The sequence below is a fragment of the Embiotoca jacksoni genome, unplaced genomic scaffold, assembly GCF_022577435.1.
Source record: "Embiotoca jacksoni isolate LCO1_2020_lvr unplaced genomic scaffold, fEmbJac1.0.p SCAF_7, whole genome shotgun sequence".
NCBI classification, from domain to species: Eukaryota; Metazoa; Chordata; class Actinopteri; family Embiotocidae; genus Embiotoca; species Embiotoca jacksoni.
Window position 1 is genome coordinate 8,928,761 of NW_027185425.1, and position 24,557 is coordinate 8,953,317.

The following is a 24,557-nucleotide window of genomic DNA, read 5'->3' on the forward strand; positions in this document are numbered from 1 at the left end:
GCCGACCTCTTCACCTTTCAGGTCACATTCCCTTCATACACAGATCGTGGTATGAGGAGCTCGACATGTAGGCTATATATCCAGTTACCATCGCGGCCCCTGTTGTCCTGAGGGGAAAGAGATCTTGGATCAGATTTCACTCTTAACGTTTTAATCCCTGTCCATTAGTGTGGGAAACATGGAAACTGGCTGATGTGCAGCAACCAAAAGGGAATTTCATCACAGTCCACATTAGCAGGCTCGGGCTGTCACTGGGTTAAATGGCTCCTTGTTAGCCTGGTCACTCTAAATGCCTCACACTAACCCTCTGTCTATGTATCTGTGAGTACATTCAATATCTGACACCTGACCAAAATGTTATCAAGACACAGACACTGCAGAATAATATAACACCCAGCAGAGCGTCTGACCGAAAACGAAAAACCTATAACCTCAAGAATTTAACTGTGTTGACACACACAGCAACTATTCAGAATAATTTGTCAATGCTCGTCATATGCTTGGTTCATTCATCCAGGGCAGCAGTTAAGAACAACACCCGGTGAAACCTTTTATCAGTGCGCTGCTGCTGAATACACAGCCTATTCAGATTGTTTACTGACTGTGTGTTTGCTTGCTACCTTCCCATAGAAACCAGTGTGTGAGGGTCACCCTTTAGGGAGGCTGTGGCCTGGCGGGTTATTTTCAGTGTCTGTTACTAGCCCATCAAGGATAGCATTTCATCGCCTATTCTGACTGCACACATAACGTAATTGTGGTTAGAAGGACCATATGCACATATAGGAGCAGCAATGCAGGCTCCCAGCAATATATAAACCTTATACCCCATCAAATCTTTGGGTTACTTGTCTAATAAGCCACAAGCAAATGGTGTACTGTATTTAATTTGAGACTTATTTAGCTATACGTGAAAACAGACATTCAGTACTCTGTAGCCTATGGCTGAAGAAAATAAATATAAATCACAATCTAAAATCAATCACTAAAATGTCATTCTTATTTTGAACCGCATTTTCAAGACCTGCAAATTCATGAATATAAACTCTGGTCACAACAACAAAGGAAAATATATAAAAGTAAATTTCCTGGTTTGAAGAAAAGAAACGCCACAATGAGCAGACGCACCTGTTTGGAGTAATTTTAAACACTAACTGAGGGGTTTCCCTGCTGTGTCACGCTTTTGGCAGTCTGAAACTTTACCGTCTGTGTTAATGTGATGGACGGGGGGATTAACAAGGTTTACACCAACGCAGCCCGAGAGCCTGCGAGATTTTGTCATCTGTGTGGAAATTTTTTTTTTTTTTTTTACAGTAAAATTAAGCAGATCAACACTCATGTTGTGTTATGTGAAAATTAAATTAAGATGCAAGCTGCAACTAGCTTTGATGGACTTTGGAGCAATGATTTGAACATCTCCTCTTTTACTTAATTATATACTTAAAAAAATACAAATAGAAACTTACTTCAGAAAAAATATGCAAACATTTTCACAACTTTCATTTAAAGTTGTTACTGTTATGCAGCACAACTTACATGATTCCCACTTGCAGAAAATCTATTGCACAGACAGTGCTGCTATAACACTACTACGTTTCATTATTCAGTCTGCATCAGTGGACGCATCCATCCTGAATCAGGCGGTGCTATAAAATGATTGCAATACACATCCTCTGCCACCTGATGTCCCCAAGTGTGCGGGGGCAATGTGACGCCAACGGCAAGATTTTCATTGTTATTGTGCCTCTATCGCCCTCTGCTGTCTACTTCTACTTTGTACACAAGTGCTCTGTAATGCAGATCTGTGAAAACAAATCTTTAAATTCTGTAATAGGATACCCGAGTCAAACATAAGAATCATGATGATTTTATTATAATTTCCTTGATAAAAACAAACTGAACACAGTACAGCATGCACACATTCCTTACAGCGGTCTAAAAGAAAACTTGTCAGATGGACTATTTTGTCAGAATATGGCATCCATATTTAACAGGCTGGTTAGGCTTTGTGTTTGTTTGGTAACAACTGTCACAAAACACACTGAGAGAGTCTATTGAAAGGGATAAAATGTTCATAAAGCATCTTCAATGAGTTATATGCTTAAAATGCCTACATTCAACTCAGTGGGGTCTTTTGTTTTTATTCATCATTCCTTTTTTGGAAACAACCAGCAGCCACTCACACATTTTCATTCATGAGGAACCCTGGGAAATGGCACTGAAAAACAAACATTTTAATAATTATTATTAATTAAGACAGAAACCCAACCTAAACATTAAATTGGTCTGATAAAAGTGCTATTTGCAATTTAGAGGGATATTTTAACACTTGAGGAGTTTATAAACTATACAGCAGAAATAAAATATTAATATTAAATCGACAGAAACTTAATAACAATAATAATAAATGAACCTTTTCATATAAAGAAACTTTAGAGGCAGAAATCTTAAAACAGGTTAAAATTATACTTTGACTTTGTCCAGTTTTTTTATATTAAATTTCATTTTGGAACAATTAAGATATACAGCATGTACACATTCACAAACTCTACGCGTCTGCGCTTCTACTGCCCAGTTTGGAACACGGACGGGCAAGAAACCAAACCTTGGATTACCCTAAAATTCCCCGTTTAGTTTATCACACTTATGTACAATGGGTCCGTAAATACAAAGGCATTCAGAGAAGGAAATTACATTTTGGCACCAGGCACAGAATTGAATATACATTTTAGCTAAAAACTAAAATCCATCCAGAAAAATAATCAGACTATTCTCACCCCTCGACATGTTATCTCAGCAACATGACATAATCCTAAATATGCATTTAAACTGGCAAAACAAAGAAAAAAAGAAAGACGTAACATTTGGCATAATTGTTGCTGGAAGAATAAGAGAGGGGCGGGGGACTGGCAGAGATCTACCCCAGCAGACCAGACAGGAGGATCTACAGTGCATTTCTGTCAAAAATGACAATCGGTTGTTCTTCCTGAGTGCTACAAGTAAACGGGAACTGGAAAACCTACTGAGAGCTAAGACTAAGATTGGGCCTTTGTGTTATTTACATGATGTTACTCTCTGAGACTTTTGGCTTTCTGTATTGTTTGTTCTGACTTGAGTGTCAAACATACATCCTTACCTGGTTCACAATGGTGACATGAGCAGCTCATTTCATCCAACACGCCCTGAATTGTCAATGCCACTTACAGAAACATGGCTGTCCTTTGTTATCTGGCAGCTACTGCAGAGTCCTGACTAGTTATGACTGACGATCGCAACCTTTCCTGAGAGGGAATAAGGTATAAGAACCTTTACTAACCTTAGGGAGGGATGGACTGGCTTCATGGTCACTTCTGACTTTTTTGGAAATCCTCACACATATACATTGCAGCGAACCAGTCCGGGTCAATACTACACCAAGGAGTGGATTTTTTTTTTCTTTTTCATTGAACAAATAAAAGTTCGGAGGAAGGTCCTTCGTTTTACACCTCATTGATGGTGCGCTCCGAGGGCCTGAAGTTGACCGAGCTGGACGATGATATGTAGAAGGACTGGGTTTTGCGATTGATACGGGCCCGCTTGGTGGCCACACAGAGGCTGCGCTTGCTGGAGGAGATGATCTCCGTGATGAACTTTTTACAGTCTACACAGACTTCCATGACGACCCAGTCCTCGGTTAGCTCCTTGGGCAGCTCTAGCTCGTCCAGTGACCGTCCGTCTTTGCTGCTGCTACTGCTGCTGTGCTTGGACAACCTGAACAGAGACAAATAGTGAGTGTCTATCTAGACACAGCATGGCATTCACAGTATACAATGAGACATGGTAATCCTGCGGCAACCTACTTGTAAACACTTCTGCGTAGGCTGTGTCGGCTGTGTCCAGAACCAGACGAGGCCTTTTCTGGCTCTGCTGGGGAAGAAGCTGCACCAGCCTCTTCTGTAGTCATTGCACTGGGACCCAGAGAGTAGATGGGCAAGGTGGAGTAGGGCTTGGACGGTAGCCGCATCTGAAGTAAAAAGACATCCCAAAATAATGAACACTGCTCATATAGTTGATCAAGCATCTGTTGGTGTTCATGTAACAGCCAACAGGTGTCAAGAGCGTCAATACATTTCAAAGTGAGCTTCCAAAAGTGTGTTGAATAAAAGTCAACAGCCTCCTACCTTTCTAGAGCACTGGGAGCACACAGGCCTGGAGGAGAGAAAAATGAACTGTTCAGTTGATTGAACAGATGCTGCCCATAAATACAGTTTGAAACAAAAATGGGAGCCAAATTGAAGCAGCACAGCCAAACACACCATTTTTGTTTATTCCAGACATTCTTCCTCCTTGCCAAATCTTGATGCCCGCATACAGGCTTCATACAACTTTTTCACACATGCAGCAATACTCCCCAAGTTATGTACACATATTTTGAAGTATAAAATTGCCACAGTCCCCCTTTAAATTGAGTGGTTCTCGAGTGGTGGTGATTTAATTTACCTTTTGCAGAACTGGCAGGTGTAGGACCAGGTGAAAAAGGAGAACCTTTTGATCCGACAGGAAAAGCAAAGCTAGAGAGGAAACAACGAGGTGAGAGATGTATGTGGTATCTGATGCATTTAACTGAATGTGACAAAACGTGACACGTGGTTTCTACCTTTCCTTTCTTGAGAGCGTTGTAGATGTCTTTGTATTGCTGAAACTTCTCCAGCTCGGCCTTGACGAGTACCTGTCTGATGTGCATCACCTCCTCCACCGTCAGAGCCAAACACTCCACTGGATAACGGAACTCCTCCTGCACGAAAACACACATCATCCACACGTGAGTAAACTCATAATCCAGGAATGTGCAACAGCAATATGTGATGGAATCTGTTGCCAGTGAGACCAACACCATGTGAAAGTATCTACGTGCAAAATAAAATAAAATGTAAAAAAAGCAGTCATTGCACACCAGTTCACCAAAAGACCAAACATGCCATGAGATGATAAAGGTGGAACCACAAGCCTTCTATATAAGAGATACTTCCAATGAAAAGAAGAACAAAACATCCAGGTGATGTAACATCTTCCACATTAGTGGACCGACAATTTGGCAATCAATTTTACTATTTTCTATTTGCTTTATTCTTGGCCAAAGGCCTGTATCAAAAGACACATGCAATCTGTGAGTCAGCCAGCATAATTTGATGATTTTTCTTCCATGTTTATGGCTAATATTATTCAATGGACCAATAATCATACAGTGTCTGTTTTCCATTCTAATTATTGTGTACCAAACTTTATTTTCAAGTTACAAATGAGTAAATTGATCAATTGACAAGCTGAAATCATACCGGGTGATCTGCCTGTAAATCTCCACAGAAGTGAAAATTTTTCAGGGAACTTGTTTACTGATTTACACTCAGCTGCTGCTATGAATGTTAACAGATGATTTTTCTTCTTGTTTGTTTTTTCTTAGCCGTCCCCGAGTTATTTTCAGTACACCACAGATACTGCATTCACACAAGGTCCCATTCATCTAAAACAAGTCTATTGAATTATATTTTATTCTGGACGGTTTCCCCACACGGTGTTATGTGATGATTTAATGATGTGCAGTGACGGTGACATACCGGGCCCTGAGCACCACTCGCAGCTTCCACCTGACCAGCAGACAGATGGAATAGGAAATTTAAACAGAGACAGGGCCTCATAATCCAACAAGCTAATCACATACAGTATGCTTGGTCAAATTTAATACTAGAGCTCCATAAACCCATAAAATAATATAATCCATTAGAGTCTGTCAGTTATTTACAGACAACTTTGTTGAGGAGGTTCTAACAACAAATCTAATGAAACTCTTTTAAAGATACTATGTTAAGTGTCTTTTATGTGTATTCAAATTTATACATTGGTTCATAAATTCTCTTTCTTGCGTGAGCTCCCCCCATTAATTAAGCGGAATTTCTATTGATGTGGCGTGATGTTTCATTTCATAACAACAAGTCATTCCCATGATTGAAAAGTTATCTGACAGTATCAATTTCCAGAAAAAGAGTTCACTTAGAAGCCAGCTGTCATCAAACAATTGCTTTCTTCCTGCTCCATCATGCACACCAAGAACCCACAGCTGCTGTCTGATGATCGAGCATTCCCCCCCAAATGTTCTCTCCCGTGTCTCCTTTAACTTGTGTCCATCGTATTTTACTACTTTTCTGATACTGAAAACACAAAACTACAAAAATCAATAAAAAGAATGGTGATGGATAAACAACACATTTATCATGTTACCTTGCCGCTGGGATCCGTCATCAGCTGCAGCATTTATACAAAATAGGAAACGACTTCAAGTAAGTGTTTGGGACATGATGGCTAACCAGAGTAAACATTTTAATGAGATATAATAAGAGTATCAGAGAGTGGAGGGAACTACAACAAAGATCTGAGTGTTTTACATCGACGACAGAAGCTCAACTCTGAGTGTCGACGTGAAAGGCAAAGCATGTTTGAGCATGTGCTTCTTTCAAAGGCAGAGCATAAAAAACACAAATTTAAGTGACAAAGGTGCTTTTAGCTTCTTTCTTTCTTTTTTTTTTGTATAAACTGAACATTGAGTTGTTTGTACTGACGACTGGATCGTTTTTAAGACCGTAACATAACAGCAATAGTTTCCAATTTTAAAATATACTGTGAAAGGTATGCTGTAAAAAGTAAAATCAAAATGACTGCCTATTAGAACCGTTTACTCTCGTATTTAATGTCTATTTCTTCTAATTCTGGTTGAAACCAGGGGCTCTGGTTTGGCGCCAGAGGTCTGCCATTAAAAAGAAAGAAGTGGTGAGAATAAACCAATTCCGTTTAAATCCCCTTCGTACGGCAGCTGTCCTGTGGTTTCAATTACAGCCATCAACTTCACTAGAATCATACGACCAGCGCCGAGTTATTTAGAAAACCAGTAACCTCATTGCAGACAAATGACCAGTCACAGGATGCGAGTAAATTCAACAGAAATATTGTACATCCAGTTTTGTTAGCAGATGTAAAATCTGTAATGGGCTCCATTTATTCAGAATATATATCCAAGTTTAAAGGCATTGTGTGATGTAATTATACAGTTTATGAATTATAATCATAAATGCTTTTGAAAAACTACTTTTTACTCTTTCCGGATATTTCGCATTTCAGTCATTTATACTCCATGAAGACTTTGATTTAATTTGACCAATTAGAGATTCTAATCCTAATAACATTTTAAGTATGAATAAAAAAAAATAAAAAATAAAAAAATAATTACCATGTTAGTTTTATCATGCAGTGCCAATATATTTGCAAATATTGCCGTAAAATCAGTTTTTCAATGTAATTTAATGTTTTCAAAACTAGCTGGAACATTACAGATCTGTTATCAGACTCGGAGGATTGATTCCCTCAGTCATTAATAATCAGATTAAAAGAAAGAAGTCCCAAAGTTTACACACCAAAGACTTGGAGCTCTGTCTGGATGGAGGTACGAATGAACGGACGCTGGTAGGGGCCTCCTTCTCCATAGTGTGCCGCCTCTGTGGAGACTGGCGCTTATCTGGCTGTGGGGTGGCGGAGACAGGCAGGAACTTTGGAGGAGCTATAGACATGGGAAACAAAAAGGGAAATGCATGTAAAGACTGCAAGAGAGGGAACAATGATGAATGGGGCACTTGAGGTTTTGTAATAACTTGGATGTCTCAAAGTGGGCAGAAAATAAGATGTAAAACATTACAATATGTTCAAGGTAAGTTTATACCTTTATTCCCCACGACAGACTCAGGAGATGTGTCCTCCAACAACGACGTGGACATACTGGAGCTGCTCCGCGTGGGCTCTTCCTGTCGACCAGAAAATTAAAAAATTTTAAGTCTTGTGATGAGTAACTTTAAATTACTTTGAGTATCATACAGCAAAACCAAACCCAGACAATTTTCCTTTCAAATATTAAACAAACTGATTGTCTTTGAGATTACTTCAGCCATACTCAAGTCAAACCTTAGCTATTAAATCAGAATGTGACCTTGACCATAGTGTGGGCAAAAGCTAGGATGTCCAATTAAATACATTTATATCTATAAATAAATTCATATCTAATTGGAATCTCAACACAAAAAGCTGCCACATTTAGTAGATGATCATATTGCACGAGCAATAACAGTCAGACATCTTACATCAGATTCGGAGCCGTCGAGCTCGGCCAGCGTTGGCGCTCTGAGCAGCCTCTTCCTCTGGCTCAGCGGTTGCGCTCCACCTTGATTGGGTCCCGTGGTGCCGCTGGCCAGAGACTGAGTACTGACAGTCAACTTTCTCTTTGCATCAGGAGTGTCTGTGGGTCAAAGATGGATCCATCAGTGAAGTGGTGAGGAGGAGGAATAGTTTTGGTTATGAACAATATTATACTACAAGTGAACCATAAATCATCAAGAATTGTCTCCTTATCTTCAAAGCTGGCTATCAAACCTCCTTTTAAACTATAGTAGTCTTTATATTGTTACTGTAGGACTTCACAGTTACTGTTGAGAAACACCAACCACACACTAATTATTGTGCAAATTTTTGACTAAATGAAGTCGAGCTAACCGACAATCCTTAATTTTATTTTGTCACCATGAGACACTGCTTCATGTGACGTTACCTGAGCTGCGGAACAAGTCCTGTGGGGTGCTGATGCTTTTCCCTGCACCTGCAGATGAATTAAGGGAATACAACCTTCAATCGGAGCTCACACAGTCATATGTTTTGTTCTAACACAAGACTAGTACCACAGTGGGGACTTGACAGCAACAAGCATCTTTCAGACCAGGTGTGAATTAACAGGATACTCTGTAATATTGGTCTGATTTCGGGCATAAACATGTTGTGCGTAGCTAGAAAGCACAGAGGGAGAGGTTCGTGAAGGGAAGTGATATGGAAACAGAGACAGACGATGATTGCAGGAACAGCGCAAAAGTTTACTCTCTTACATCCATTTGGATTTTGGTCATCCTGTGAACCGTATTGCTACATCTGCCATTCAACTGTTTAGCTATCCGAGGTAGGCTGCTGACACCAGTGTTATGTAATATTTTACTGTCCACAGTGAAAGCGGATTAGGGTGACAAGCAGGGCAGACTGGCTGTAAAGGCAGAGTGAGGATTCTTAATCTTATATTACTGGCTCTGGCTCAGTGACTATCCCTCCCCAGCTAGCTCACAGACTGGCAGTAACCACCATATCTGGGGCATCACCTGTCCTAAAACATATGCTCTTCTCATTTTGTGTGTTTACTTTACCTTCAGGCTTTCACTAAAATTACCACAACCATGCACAAGTAGCATCAATAAAATTTCACACATCCTGTGATTAAGTTACACTGTGCTGACTCATCTTTCCGTCAGGCATAGAAGGTGTGTTTATCTTAACAGCCAGTAAGTGACAGTAGTGTGTCATATGTACACAACACAAGCATGACATAAAAAAAACAAAAACCAAAGGTGTGTGTGTGTGTGTTTAAATCAGGAAGAATGCAGGAGCTAACCCTAAAAATAGCCAAGAACAAAACACAATGGAGACACAATAGGTGACATGAACTTTACCTGCGGAGTCAAAACTGTAAGACATGCTAAGAGGTCGCATGACTGGCAGATATGCCCATGTTTGGAAGAAAAGAAAATGGAAGCAAATAGGAGAAAAAGTTAAAATGGATGATAAAGTCAGGGAATCATCCATGTTCATAAAGCATATTGCTGATTAAAATAGTCTGCTCTAACTGGCAACCATAATAGTCAGATTTGCAAAACAGTTTCAGAGAACTGTACAATGTCCCATATGTGTGATTACGCAACAACCGCTCCACGTCAGCCTCCTAAAGCCACTAACAAAGGACTCTTGTGTGAACTGCATAGATCACTGTATGGTATAAAGTGAACATTTATGTGCTGTTTTTTATCTGCTTTTAATGGTTTGAAACTCGATCCCCAATTGACCAGTTATATGACATACCAGAAGGATTATCCACTTCCTATTCACTGCTCATTTCAAAAGGCAGCATTTCATACTGCAATTATATGAACAGGGATGTCAGGACGTTGATCAATAACTACATTAACAGCTACTTTAGCAGCTAGAAAACAACTGATGGCTCACAGCTGCAGTCAAAGTGATCCTTGTGTAAACACTACGACACTTCGGATTAAGTGAACAGATCAGTGTAGGAAGAGGGCTGTTAGAAGCAATCATGATGAATGCAGTAAAGAATGATTAAGTCATGGTTAATGGTTTTTGTCCTGAGTGGATGGGTTAGGCTCATAAAGAGCAGCCATGCAGTGAGCCAACAGCAACGCTCGCCCTGAGAGACGAGGTGAAGACATTTCTTCACTTGATCAACAAAAACAAAAAAAAGACCAATGACTTGTATGCGAGTTGTGTCCAGGAGAGTGTTGCACACAAATTCTTGTTAAATGTTCATTAGTGCTTGTATACCAGGCTGTAAATATTGTGTCCGAGTGTGTCGGTGTCTCACCCAGGCGGCTTCTGCGGATCATGTCGGGTGAAACTGGCCTGAGCTTCCTTTCAGCTTTGATGCCCTCTAGCAGTCGCTCGTGGAGACTCCGGGGACGTGGAGGGTGGGGTTTCAGTTTACGGGCCGACACCTGTCATGACAATCACAGGAATGAGCACTCGATTGCCATGGAGACCGGAGTGAGATTTTACCTCACATTACGCCTCTGAAAGAGCGCAAGGTTTGTAACTGAATGAAGTCATCTACCTACTCTTTTAGTCAAAGTTCATCACTTTGCTGACACCTTGTTATGGGATGATGAACATGCATGTGTTATTATGTTTTCTATTGATCACACCCAGTCATCTACAGCACTGAGTATACCAGTGTATTTAGTCAGTGACATCAAAATTTGGTTCGTCACTTGTTATAAAAAGTATTGCCACAGCGGTGTTAAAAAAAAAGGAAAAAAAAGGATGCCAATTATTATATCAGTCTCTAAATACTGTATTGGCAAACAGAAATGTTTCTCAAGTGGAAATACACGAGATATCAGCATTGAATGAAGTGGAGACTAAAGGAGCATTCACACCTACGTTGCTCAGACCTTTAGATATTTCAGTTTGGTCCGAACCAAAATTGCAGTTGTGAAAGGTGCCTCTGACCACGGTCCGCACCAAAAGACCAAAATGTGATTCGACCGAAAGAAGTGATCTCGGATTTGTACGGATTTTGGGACCTATTACAAGAAGTTGAGGCAAGCTATCTTATCCCATTGAACATTAGGAGAACAAAAAAAATGAAAGATAGGTCAAAATAATTTGTTCAGAAGAACAAATCAAAATTCAACGAGAAAAAAATGCATCAAATTCCAAACTTCTTTTCTGAGAGGAAAATAAGTGTGGGTAGTAATGCCATATTAATAATTATATTATAGTAGCAACAAAATAAGTCTGTTCATTCATTTTTTACCATTCAAAATAAAATGCTACCATCCAGATAACGGCAGGACGCAAGTATGTAATTGAACATGGTAACAGAAACATGACCCTTGGTTTGGACTTTCTGGTGTTAAAATATCCTAAAAGTTTAAAGTTACTTCACTACAAATTTTCAAAATGGAAGGCAACAATGAGTAAAGTATCACAGATTTCTGGCACCATGTTTTGTACTACTTACAGGGTTGAGAGGAGGTCGCGACCTGATGAATTCAAGAATGATCTCATGAGCGCTCTTCTTTAACTTTGGAGGGATGTCTCCATTCACCTGGAATTACATGATTCAATTTGATGATTTAAAAAGAAAAAAAAGAAAAAAAAAACAGACATTAGAGATCTCAAGTTTACAGAAAATGAGGGAATATGACTGTTAACAAAAGAATAATCTCATTGTAGTGGTTTGCTTAGCTTATGATAAGCACAGAGAAAACGGCTAAACATAAATAAATGCTGCTGTTGACTCACCATGACTTTTCGCAGCTTGTAACGTTTGGAGCGGATGTCATCCATCAACATTTCATAAGGTGTGAGCTGGTATTCAATGGGTAGTGGGTTGTACTGACGCTCATGGACCTTCTTCAACTTCACACCATCGCGTAGATCTCGCATGACCTGCACCCAAAACCGTGCCTGTTCGGCAAGTGATGTGATCAGTGTTGCAGTCATGCTATGAAAATATGTATGCAGCAGTAATGTAATTAACAACACGTGGCCACAAGTTTAATGTCACGGTACTCGTTGGACTTCTTACCCAATCTGCATTTTGCAGCTCATCGAGGTCTTTAACTGGTTCCTCCCGAGTCCCACCTTCCATCCTCCGAAGATTCTATCCAAAAAAGTGGAAGGGAAAAATAGGTGAGGGGCAGGAAAAAAAACTGAGACAGAAAATTTGCTCTGTCATGGTATTCAATATGTGCACCATGGCAGTCACAGTAGATGGGCAAACTGCCCACAATGTCACAGCAGGCTGGTTAATTAATTGAGCTGATTCACAAGAACATGTCAATACCTTTCTCATCCTGTATCGACAGTGTAGCAGAAGAAAAAGTAAGTCAATAGTCAACTAATGCCTGCAATTAATGTGGCGCTTTACAACAGATACAGAAAGCTCGGGGTGACTGGTTCAGATGTCAGATTGGTAAATGGAAGGCCCTGCTTGTTGACAGGTTCAATATATGTTTTCCTTTCCTTTTTTGCAACTAATAATTGCACAGTTTCAGTTATGACATAACTTACATGGCCTATTATTAAAATATACAAAGAAATAACTGACAATGTCAGGTGTCACTAATCAAAATCGACAATGTCCCACTAATTCTCCACTCCTGTGCCATTAAATCACAGCAGAAGAAGGAGCGCAACGAGACGACGTCATTAAAGGAGCACCAGTCAAACCTCAAATGGGGAAAAACAAAATGAAAATATGGATGTAAATCTGTCATTTCTATTACTTTCATCCTGCTGTTTTTATACTGATGAGTGGAAACAATTTTAAAGATTATGCAAAATGATTGCTGTCAGCTCAAATAATCGTGATCAGGAGATTATGTAATTATTGTGACAGGCTTAGTTAGGATCCTTTGAATTGCTTTGTCCTAGTCTCAAGTTCAGCTCAGGTTTATCACAAACTGAATGAAACATGATCTATAATATAACTCGATGCCAAAGATTTAGATCAAAGAAGGAAAGTTGGAGGGGTCTCTGCTTTCAGCAGCAGCTGCTTCCCCCTTTCCCCCCCCAACATTAATCATGTAAACATCTTTTCATCCACATCCATGTTCACTGCTGAAACACTGCTTCTTTCTAAGCATCTTTTTTCTGCTGATCTATCTCTCTTCTAATATTCAAATGCATTTTTGCAACAATTTTTTTTCTTCCGTCTGTTTCCAAGGAGTCATTACTAATTTGAACCACTAACATTGAACACGTCTCTCATTACAAAAAAAAAAATCACCCAACAGATATAAAACTGACAGTAAAGACAGGGGGTGTCAATAGTAGTGGCTGGTACAAAAAAGAGAAAAATAGTAAGAGAAACTAAAAGAAAAACTCACTGACTAACCTCCTAATTTGTAAGCATGCGTGATGTGTGGTAACATGTATGGTTTCTTATTAGTAATCGTCTAGTCGAGTCCCCCTATGTTCCTGTAAGCTCCTTAAATTGCTGTAATAAGGTTAAAGTTGATTCTATAACCACCTATTACAAAAGATTGTTTGCATGAATCAGGCCTGCTACAGAAGCATCAGTGAGTGTGTACATACCGTACAGTGAAGCTATGTTGTCAGACAAGGAGGTCTCTGCCGTAATTCAATAAGGGCAAACAACAGCACAATAGTAAAAGTGCAATAATTTAATGTGATGTCTATTTTTGAAAGCTTGAGTGAGCTCAGGCAAATGCTTTCTGTCCAGCTCCATGATGCACTTTTATGAGGCATTTTTTTTTTTAAATAAATACTGTTCTTTAAAATGGATAGTTAGCTTGATTATGTTCGGGATGTTCAAAAATACCTCAACTGTCATTACGCTCTGTGAACAATACATTATTGGTTGAACTTACTTATAACATCAGCCACTGTATATTTCTTTAATGGTGTTTTTTTTTCATGCAAGTTTTAATTTGTAATGATACTTAAAAGGAGAAAAATCAAAGCAAATCTTGGTCAACAGTTGTCTAAAACATTCTGCCAATAGGAAGCAGGAACGGGAGTTCTTCTCTAATCCTTCCCAGTTACTCCAGTAACACAGACGCAAGGGATACAGGATGCCAGAACACATCCATGAAGGATTAAGTCACGCAGAGTAGCTGAGCTCTCAGACAGGGTCAGACAGGGACACCCAGACAGTCTCAATCATTCGGTCCCATTGACACTTTGAGGGCCGCTTGTTGTTATTGTGCCGTTTCTGGGCACCACTCTGGTATTTGCTTTTCACAGCAATAGAAAGTCTATCGGCCTAACAGATCCTAATACAACCAGTTCAGTCCTACACAGTAAATCCACATACCAAAGCAGAATGATAAACACCAGTGACAAGAGAGTTTGGTACTTTCTCACGTCCTGTTATCTGTTCCATGCCACTAAGCACATTTTTCTCTTGCACTTTTTCCTTCATTTTCACATGTAAACAGTTTTGTGATGTGCAAATCAATTAAATGTTCTGAGTATGACTCAAGGCCAAAATGACCTGAATTTGGGAATGTAGAGATGAGTAACAGTTATTAAAAGTGAGTGCTATATAGTGACACTTATCTGCGCTGGATTTATCAATAACGCCAAAATGTCTTACCTCCTTAGCACTCTTGATCTTCTCCAGAAAGGTACGTAGCTCCTTGCTCTCGGCATAAAGGGCCCGACACACAGCTTGGTAATGGTTGGGGGCATCTGATGGGCTGGGCAGGTGAGAAGAACAAAACTGTAGAGGCGAAAAAGAGACGCGATGGGTTAGAACGGTGCTCATGGAATAATCGTTAAATAAATACGGCCAACATATATTGGCAGAAATCTGCGTCACTACAAACTGAGTTTTAATCATTTGTATTTGAATTGCTCAAATTGAAGATCATCAACATCAGCATGTGACCATTCTCACAGTGACAATACTGACATGTCTGATGTTAAGCAGTCATAATATTTAACATTCTCACTATCTTAGATCAGCATGAAACTCAAAGTACAGCTCCTGCTGAAAACATTGACATTAGATTTACAGGAATTTGGTCATGAATAAAAGTACTGGGAAAATTAAAATGTTGACTCATAGATTGCACTAGATGGACAGTGAGGGTAATAAGAACATTATTACAATTTATGCTGAAAGGGATATGAATGTGTGTACAAAATGTAATGACAATCCATCTAATTATTTCCCTACAAAAAGAAAAATGACATCTCATGGTGGGTTAGAGGAAAAGTCAGGGCATCACTAGAGTCTGTGGAATTCACTCTTTGGGAACTATAACTGTCTGTACAAAATCTTATGGCAATCCAACCATATTTTAATGTGGTGGTCTGACAGGTGGACATTTTCCATCCATAAAGCTGATGCAGTTAACGTGGCTAAAAACATGAAACCGTGTGAAGAACTTTCAACACTGTGAACCGGATTGTCCAGTTAAAGCAACACTGCCAGACAACTGTCGGCCATGCACAATTCAAAGCTCCGACCTGTGTGGTATTCTAGTGTGATTGTGATGATAATAAAAAGCTGCCTGCCAGAGTAAGGAATGTGCTGTCAAATTATCCCCAGTGAAACAAAGAAGGTAACCAGAAGAACGGCATATTTTTACGTTCGGCTGTTGGGCTTGGCTAGGCACAGGAATTACTCGGTAAATAGTGCCTTCATTCTGATGCACTGAAGGAAACTCGCAGGTGAAATGACACCTGCGAGGTGAGAGCATTTACAGACATGCTTGAATTATTGCTCCATCGGTGGTTTCCACTGTCATTATCAAAAACAATTATCTGTAGCAAACACGACAACTTATTCAGCACAAAACAAAAAACTGCAGGTCAACTGAAAAAAAGACAACATGTGCCAGTGTCACAGTTTGGAGATTTGACGATAAACGATTTCAGACAAAAGAGGCCATCAGTTTAAGTAATTGATGAGACATGATTAACATGAAAATGGGTGGGCTACGATCTAAACCCCCAGACTGACAGCTTCGGTAAGAGGATGACAACTCATGTAGTCATTCTTCAGTTCACTCCATTTCACTAAAGCAATGAGAAAAGCAATTGAGCATGTTCAACATCCAGCCATCCCTGTCCAAGTGGGACGATTAACTAGCAATTCTAGTCTTGTGTTGTCAACTTCATGTCTCGCTGAACCTTCACTAACCCGACCTGCCTCCGTCTGACAGAACAGAAGAGCGTGAAGTAGGAGGGAGGTCAGCCAGGAATGTGCAATTATCTAATCCAGCCATGTCATTGCAACATATTGGAGTTTATGTTCAAGAGCATGATTGTTGAAGGAATTAGGGGCCCGGGTAAACACGCACCAGCAGCAAAAACAGACCCAACATTTGTGCTCCACACAGAGTTCATTTTATGGAGATAACAAGCTGTGACAATTTCTAAGCTTATTCCCCAAATACCAGTGTGTTTACACAGCTATGATTACCAGTCTCATATTCAAAAGCTACTCGGGGAATTTACAGTGTGACAGTTCCCCATCAGGGAAATAGTTTGGTGTTGACTGATGTAAAAATGTACAGGGGGAAACGCCAGAAGAAGATATTCAAAGAGGAGCTGCACATAATAACTTTGCTTTATAATAATTTGCTATGTCATTTCAATCAGTCACGGATTGAGAGATCAGACTGAAGGAAACGCTGCAGTAAATTAATCGAGATATTATGAGAGTATTACAGAGTGTGAGGATTCTACGTTTGCTTTGAACATATTGTACCCATGGAAACTGTCAGGCAAACTAAGCTCTCATTTCAAATCAAATACAAACACTTTATCATGACTCACAATTGATGCAATAAATATCAGTTCAAGGAATTCAGATTGCGCAGATTGTTTTCATGTCTACATGTGCATTTCCCATTTTGCTGCACACTTAACACCAATCACTTATTGCTTTGTTACCTGTTGTTATAAAGCCTCAAGTTCAGATTCAAGTACAGACATCCCTACAATTTACCGTGATGATGTCTCGATAGCTCTGGATGCTGCTGACTGTGCCCGTGGAGGTGTCCTCCTCCTCCTCCTCCTCTTCCTCGCACTCATCCTCTTCCTCTGTGGCCTCATAGCCCTCGTCGGGACAGGGGTCGCACTCTTTTTCTTCTGTGTTGGTCATCATATCGATGAGGCACTCCAGTGGCGGGCTGAGTTCACGCTCCTCGTTCTCCTTGAGCCCATAATCCAGAGCTTTGTAGATCATGACACCCAGCGAGTCAATAACCTGCAGAGAATGTTGTAGATTATTATTGTGGAAGATAAAACGAAAAAGGATACTTTAAAATATTTTTAAACAGATGAAAAGAGCAGTGTGGGGTTCGGTTTATCTTTTGCAGTTGTAGTCAGAGCCTATGATCACAGCTATATTCTCAAAGGGATTGATGTATCCATATACATCCATACAAAAGTTAAGATTGACATCCCCTGCCTTCCACAAAATGTTTTCATATAGAAAGACAAAAGAACAAACAGAATAAATATACATCACTGTAAATATGGATTTTTCAAATGTAGCTTGATTAGTAAAATAAAAAACTAATATTTTTTCTGTCCACTGAAATTTTTACAAGCTGTTTAGTATGCCAATATTATGTCCTTTCCAGCTGACAAACTACACTCAGTCTTAAAATGTCTCTGCCCCTGCTGCTCTATAATTAATAGCACACCAGCACATCCTCATGGAACAGACCCAATTTCATCACACCTTCGTCTTGGTTAGAAAAACAACCCTATCTATCTCCAACCAACTCAATTCACCTGAACAGACATCCTTGAACCAAATGTGAAATGAGGTCGCAGTGTTCCTCCTAACAGCATGATTATTACCATAATCTCGGGATGATTTCATTTCATTTCTGCTTCCCCTCATTAATAAGCAGGGTATGACCCACGTCTTTCCAGTTCGTTCAAACTCATCCTCATGTCTCCAACTATCGTCAGGGCATTCGATGGCACAAGGCTGTTCTTTCACTGCAGCATGTCCCGTTGCCACGTGCGCTCCAGGAAACTTAATCTAACCACTGCTCCCAAATCAACAAGCGTTCGGAAGTAAGATCAGCTAAAACTTCTACAGGGGACATTGGACCTGAAACATCATTTAGAAACATCAGGTTAAGTACTAAATTGAAATTCTGCATTGCGCCTGGCTGCGCAGCTGTGTTCAGTTTAATTACTAATGAAGCAATGAAACATAGGAAAAGTCTTTTTTAGTTTGTACAAAAGAATGAGCACTCATTTCTTTTAACTCGGCACCAACGTGTAAACTGACACTACTTCAAAACATACTTCAAATTCTCAACACAATCAAACTGCCTTTTCAACTTCAGCTTCTTTCAGTGTTTCAGCTCCTTCAAACGTTTCAAAAGTAAATTTTCAACAGCGAGCGAATACATTTTCGTTAGAAGATGGTTCCCTTTCAAGTTAGTCAATTTTAATGTTTTCCTATGTCCATGTTGTCATGTTGAATTTTTTTTTTTTTTTTTTTACAAGGATTAACTCTTAATTGTGTTGCATGTTCTTTTTCAGAGCCACATTGTTGACAAAGGGAGGTGCCCAAACGAAACAGTGTTGATGTGGGTGAAGCTCATGTTGATGGGCATGACTGGCTGTGTTTGGGTGGAGTGCCTGGGACAGCCCAGCAGCTGTATGTGGAGTCTGGGAGTGTATTCTGTGGAAGAGAAGGGTGTTGACTGAGCATGTTTGAGTACATTAACTTCACCAGCTGAGGAAAAAACAATTATTACATAATTCACATGGCATATAGAGTTGAAGCGCCACCCCTCGTGTTTGGATTAGTTCACTAAGTTTCTTATATATTGCTTTTCCAACTGATCTCTCTCTGAAGCTTGGCTCTCTCTCTGACAACGATTTAATGTCAAACTGTCCTCTTTTGAATAGTAAATCCAAACAGCCCCCATTTTCAGGTTTCCAACATTTTTTTTCAGGCAGTCTAACAGGTTTTTAAATGTTTTATTTACCTTCAGAAGCATGAGTATTTTCTCAGCCGCCTTATAGGGAACAGTTGATCCCTCTGTTTATCAAACAAAATTCATCAGCAAAAGCACATTGTTTTCACTGATGAGTGAAGATGCCATGCTGCTATCCCATTCAGATTTTGAGGCAAATTGGTATCCACTACTGGACTTGTCAATAATTACATATGATACATCATAATCATAACAAGTATCCGTTTCTTTGCATTAATATACAGACGCAGTCCTACAGTGGCTGACTTAAAAGGGTCTTTGCCTGGGTCTACATCTTTGTCTATAAAAATGTGAGAAGCTATAATAACACTTCATGTCCAACCCAGATGAGTCGATTGGTCTCAGAGCCTTGAAATGCTGGAAAATTAATGTATATCAATAAGAATAAAAACTAGAATGAACAAGAATGTAGATATTTGTTTATTATTTTCAGACTGTCAAAGAAGTAAATTGCTTAAAACTATTAAGCAATACGACAAGTCTTCACACCAGTTGTTTCTGAATTTGGGTCATTAGAAACTGCCATGCAACACTTTTTCTTTGAGATAACTATTGTGACTGACAGTTTTCTTTGGCTCTCTATTCATCATCTTCTTTTAAAAAATTTTTTTTTTTTTTTTTAAAAAGTACTTAACACTACTTAAAATACCCTGAAAGTAGCGGCAGGCTCTCTGAATTTCCCAACACTAACCGATTGATGTGTTCTTTGTGGGCAAAGATCAGCTTTGTGATGCTACGCTGTTATCATTTAGCAACCATCTCCGTGTGTGGCTGATAATCCTGTTCCAGGGCCAAAATGAATATCCTCTTCCTTAGTGTCTTATTATGTAACCTTATAATCCATCTGTAGTAAAACATGCACTGTAGTGGACGGGGGGAGAGACCAGGGAATGCCAGAGTGACAGACCGTCCCGGGGGTCTCATTCATTGGTCACAATGATGCAAAGGTTTATGTTGGACCACGTGGAGTAAACTGAAGATGTGCGTAAAATCCTCTTGTATCACAGTAGACTATATTTCCAATTAAGGAGCATTTGCTATACCAGCAGGTCATGAGTAGAGCGAGAAAACAGTGAGTTTAAACCCAGTTTCCCAGCCAACACAGAAATGGGTTCTGATAATTAACTCCCACATGGCTCACTGTTTAATACATCATAATTTAGTACATTATTAATTAAAGCCCTCAGTCATCTGTTTTACGTTATCCGTGGTTCTAACACTCCAAAGCATGAATAATGACAGCTTGGACTCTTTTTGCCAAATAAAGTCCTGACATAAATGGCTAACAAAACACAAGTTGAGGCTGGGTAACTCCAGCAGCATGTCAGTGTTGTAACAGCGACATGTCAGTGTTGTAACAGCTTCAGAATTCCCTTTTGTCAGGAGGAATGGGGAAGAAGCATCTTAAGTACTGAGAACCAGCACTCAGGCTGACTGAGGGGCAGAACAGGAAAAAACCAAACATTTCAGCTTGGTCTTTTTCAATTGCACATCCCAAATCTCATTTGAAGACTTGTGACTCAGAGTAATGAGGCAGGGAGGCAAAGCAGAGGAGGAGCAGCAGTAGAAGGAGGGGGAACAAGTATGTGGATACACAGTTGGGTAATACAAGCCAGAAAATCCCCCGCTGGGTTTTAAAGCATGGGCTGAGACGATTGATAGAAAACCACGAACTAAAACCTGGCTCCATCCAGCAGAGGTGGATGTAACAAACATATGTTCCCATCAGTGAGGTCTTAGCCAACGATAGGTAACACAGGACGTCGCCTACATGCTCATATGCGTTTTAGGTGATGTAGCGGGATGAGTCATCTGGGTGTTACAGCAAAAAATAGTATCGCAGGATGTAAATTCAGCTTCAATTCTAAAACAGGCTTCGCAGTTTACTAAACACACGCATACATGAATCACCAGTCAATTAAGGGTGTATTGCAGCTTCTCTCAGACGCAACTTTTCTCACGCTTCACAAACAAAAAGGTATGAGGATTTTGCATGACAACATTGCCTCCAGAAGGAAATGCTTCAGGTTTTCTAACAATGAGATGTTTTAGAGTAGAGAATCTTCTTCTCCCGTGTCTCGGACATCGTCTTGAGAATCAGTGACGAACAGGAAGAGAATTTTTTACTCATGACTAACCTTTGTCTCCTGAAAAAACGGATGTGGCCAATACTCACAGATGTCATCTTAACTCCTGAACTGTTTTTTTCAGAGCAAGTTCACAAAACTTCATGGCTAACACTATGTATATTCAAGAAAATATTTAAATTAAAAATGACATGCCTAAAGTGGCTTTGACTCTTCCCACACAAACATGTTAAAGCTTTAAGCCAAGCCTAAATTAAAAGTTTTTTTTCCACTTAATCAGTTGAAAAGGGTCATGTTGTACACTTAGGAAACTCTCGCCATTTGATGACCAAACACAGTAATAAAGGACCCATAATTAAGAACATACTGTGGTCAAACAGGTCAGATACGCAAGTGAGTTTGGTCGCTAATGAGTGTAAATGTTGTCTGCGACCCATGGAGCCCCATGGCTGTGTGCTAACACTTAGTGGGGTGCTTTATTGTGTGTGGTGCTTACTTGGCCAGAACTCAGAAGTCAATAATTTGCAAAATCACTAAACCTGCCAAGGTGGAGGTTAAAATAAGGAAGTAAAATTAGTCTTTTGTCCTGTGCACTGCATGTTTATAACAAATGGAATTTTTTTGAATCGGTGAGCCTTTGATAAATAAAAGAATGAATAGGTTAGGGGCAAACTGCATGAACAAATAATCGTAAAAAAAAAATAAAAAAAAACAGGACGATGAGAAAACGTATATATTCTCAGTTATATAAGCTGACAAGCAGCACAAGAGGAGCAACCGTGGTCGGGGAAGCATCAGTGAGTCAACTCGTACGCAGATGGGCAAAGAATGAGTTGTTTGTGTTAAAGAGCAGCATGGACACGCACACAAGCTCATGAGAAAGAAAAAAAAAAGCCAGGCTTATGAGCTGTTGAGTCCTGCAGCTAGTTTATACACAATCTTAAAACTATACTGTAAATATCCATCCCTCAATTGTCATTATTTAACTGTACAATCTGCTAAATTGTAAAGCAGAAGAATTTGCGTGTGCCAATGTGTGATATAACTGATACATCGCAACATTTCAGTCTCCATTATTACAGGCAACTTGAATGTATGTATGAAGTGTCAGTGTAAACAATGTGTATGAGGTGTAAAAAATACATTAACCTTATAAATACACCATATTAATTCTGTTCTTACAGACTAGAGCAGCTGGCTTGATATCATATCTGGATCACAGTTACCATGGTCATACTCTTGCCTTTGCGGTTGCAACTAAAGGCCGTCCGAGTTCACGAACTGTCATATGAGCGGCCTGCAGCATTTGCAGTAGTAGAAGACCGAAGCAATCATAACACAGACAGTTACATAACCAGAGCTAAATCTAGAGGTGTTGCGCTGCAGGAGCAGATGCTCAGTCTCCTCCCGTCTGCAGCATCACTATGATACTTCATATTGGGACAGAACTCGATGCTGCTCTTTCGTATCTGATGGTCAAAAACTGCTGAGTTTGCATTCATCTATGAAATCAACTGAAAATCACTGAGGCCTGAAAATGTGTCTCTCTGCATCAAACTCTCATTTCAACCCATCACAAGCATGAAAGCAGATGTTCTAGATGCAGGTAAGATAGAGAAAATCCTTTCAAAGAAAAAGCACCTGAAGATAAAACTAAGCATAGACTGCCACACAAACACTGAAAACACATGTGATATGAAGAATCCTTGTTTCAAGGTTAAATAGCCTCATGCACACCGTAGGGCGGTTATAATTGTATGCGTCATAAACATCCTCCCATCAGAACAAACCTATAGAGTCTAGTTTATTTCACTACAGCCATCAGTTATAAGCTGAAAAATAACCAACTTCCTTTGACAGAGTTTGACATCAATTGTTGTCAGAACCTAAACCTACAGTGACTCTAAACACCACATAGATCTGACAGGCAGCTTCTGCGACAGAAGAAAGAAGATTGACTCGCACACAAACCAATTTGTCTTATTCCAAAAACTACAAAGGACACCCTAGCAACATCTGATAACTGTATAGCTTTTTAAGTGAGGCTGCCAGGGTCACAAAAATCTATTGATCAATTTGGATAATAGCGGGCAGTAATGTAATAAGGTCACTGGTACATTTAGGGCATACAGGGATCAAACCAAGTGTCACTCCAGGGGACTCTGTCTGAATTCACAAACAAGCATGCAGACGACTGACCCAAAAAACACATTCAACCATACAAACATGTTTCATCCACTCAAAATGTGGAGTCTGACGTCAAAGCTGACAGGAGTGAGAGACAGTCTTTGTGGAGAAGGAGCCGGTGACTGGTATAAGGATGGGAGGGGGGGACACTTGCAGCCCCTGTTCAACCAGCAGCAGTGTGGAGACTGTAAACCGTCTACATGCAAACATATGGAGTTTCCACTCAATTTGAGGCTAACAATCAAATATATGTGCAAAAAATGGGTTTGAAGGACGACATTGGTCACATTGTCACACAGATCAGGAATATTACTTAAAAAAAAAAATTGGAGTGAGAGCAAATAAACCTAAAGACAACTTGCATTAAGTTTCTTCCTGAGTGACACAGTAAAAACTGATACTCAGGCTATTAGGATCCATTTCAAAGCCCAATTCTTTACTTCGAGTATGATGCAGGCGATATAATTATCTTGGCCCCAAAATGAGCTACAGGGACAAGAGCAGTTCTGGCAAACTGGAAAACCTGTAATAGGATACTACAAGCTCACCTTAATCTAGAACAACTAGGTCAAGCTTATCCTATAGGCTACAACAGGAGGTGCACAGAAACTCCTGCATAGTTTTTCCTTTAAGAAATATTATCTAGTGACGATAAAGATGACGACAGAGCACCGCCGCGAAAGCCAAACTTATGACTGGTTTTAATGTTAGTGAAAATGTTGTTTGACATTACCGATGATTATCACAGGTCCTACAGTGTACATGAGGGAAGAGTGTGGCCAGTGATTATCACCGAAGACCAGAAGCAGGGGTATGAGAGAGTGGTACTGACAGGCTGGCTGGACAGATGAATGACTCACTTTCACAAGGGACTGAGACACAACAAACACACGAGGCTAAAAATGAGGGACATCGGACTGCAGCCAAAATCGTGAGAGCAGTGCTGTGTATTATCAATTAAAAGGGTCGTACCGTGTGTGAGACCGTGACTGCTAAATCAATTGTCACAAATGATCTGAATGCAGTTAGGTCGAGGAAAACCACCGGGGTGAATTTATAGTTCCAGTTCATGATAACAGCCTAGAACATTGAATTACATTAACCAATAAAACATATTTATACGAATTAAATATGACAACTGAAATAA

At 39.8% G+C, this 24,557-nt stretch overlaps 1 protein-coding gene across 7 annotated transcripts in view; it reads right to left on the reverse strand.

Moving 5' to 3' along the window:
- Window positions 1-1,848: 1,848 nt before the first annotated feature.
- Window positions 1,849-24,557, reverse strand: part of spire1a (spire-type actin nucleation factor 1a) — a 28,443-nt gene continuing 5,734 nt past the window's right edge. The window contains exons 3-20 of one of the 7 annotated variants that reach the window (XM_069176071.1): window positions 17,114-17,374; window positions 14,750-14,875; window positions 12,215-12,289; window positions 11,929-12,093; window positions 11,645-11,731; window positions 10,487-10,616; window positions 9,561-9,602; window positions 8,621-8,668; window positions 8,157-8,311; window positions 7,742-7,823; window positions 7,440-7,582; window positions 6,253-6,276; window positions 5,592-5,621; window positions 4,634-4,771; window positions 4,477-4,547; window positions 4,158-4,185; window positions 3,837-4,000; window positions 1,849-3,747 (exon numbers count right to left, since the gene is read on the reverse strand). In XM_069176071.1, coding sequence (XP_069032172.1) covers window positions 3,477-3,747; window positions 3,837-4,000; window positions 4,158-4,185; window positions 4,477-4,547; window positions 4,634-4,771; window positions 5,592-5,621; window positions 6,253-6,276; window positions 7,440-7,582; window positions 7,742-7,823; window positions 8,157-8,311; window positions 8,621-8,668; window positions 9,561-9,602; window positions 10,487-10,616; window positions 11,645-11,731; window positions 11,929-12,093; window positions 12,215-12,289; window positions 14,750-14,875; window positions 17,114-17,374 — 2,040 coding nt within the window. In that variant the 3' untranslated portion in view covers window positions 1,849-3,476. The remainder of the gene's footprint in view (window positions 3,748-3,836; window positions 4,001-4,157; window positions 4,186-4,476; window positions 4,548-4,633; window positions 4,772-5,591; window positions 5,622-6,252; window positions 6,277-7,439; window positions 7,583-7,741; window positions 7,824-8,156; window positions 8,312-8,620; window positions 8,669-9,560; window positions 9,603-10,486; window positions 10,617-11,644; window positions 11,732-11,928; window positions 12,094-12,214; window positions 12,290-14,749; window positions 14,876-17,113; window positions 17,375-24,557) is intronic. The other 6 variants (XM_069176072.1, XM_069176073.1, XM_069176074.1 and 3 more) reach the window with 6 other exon arrangements.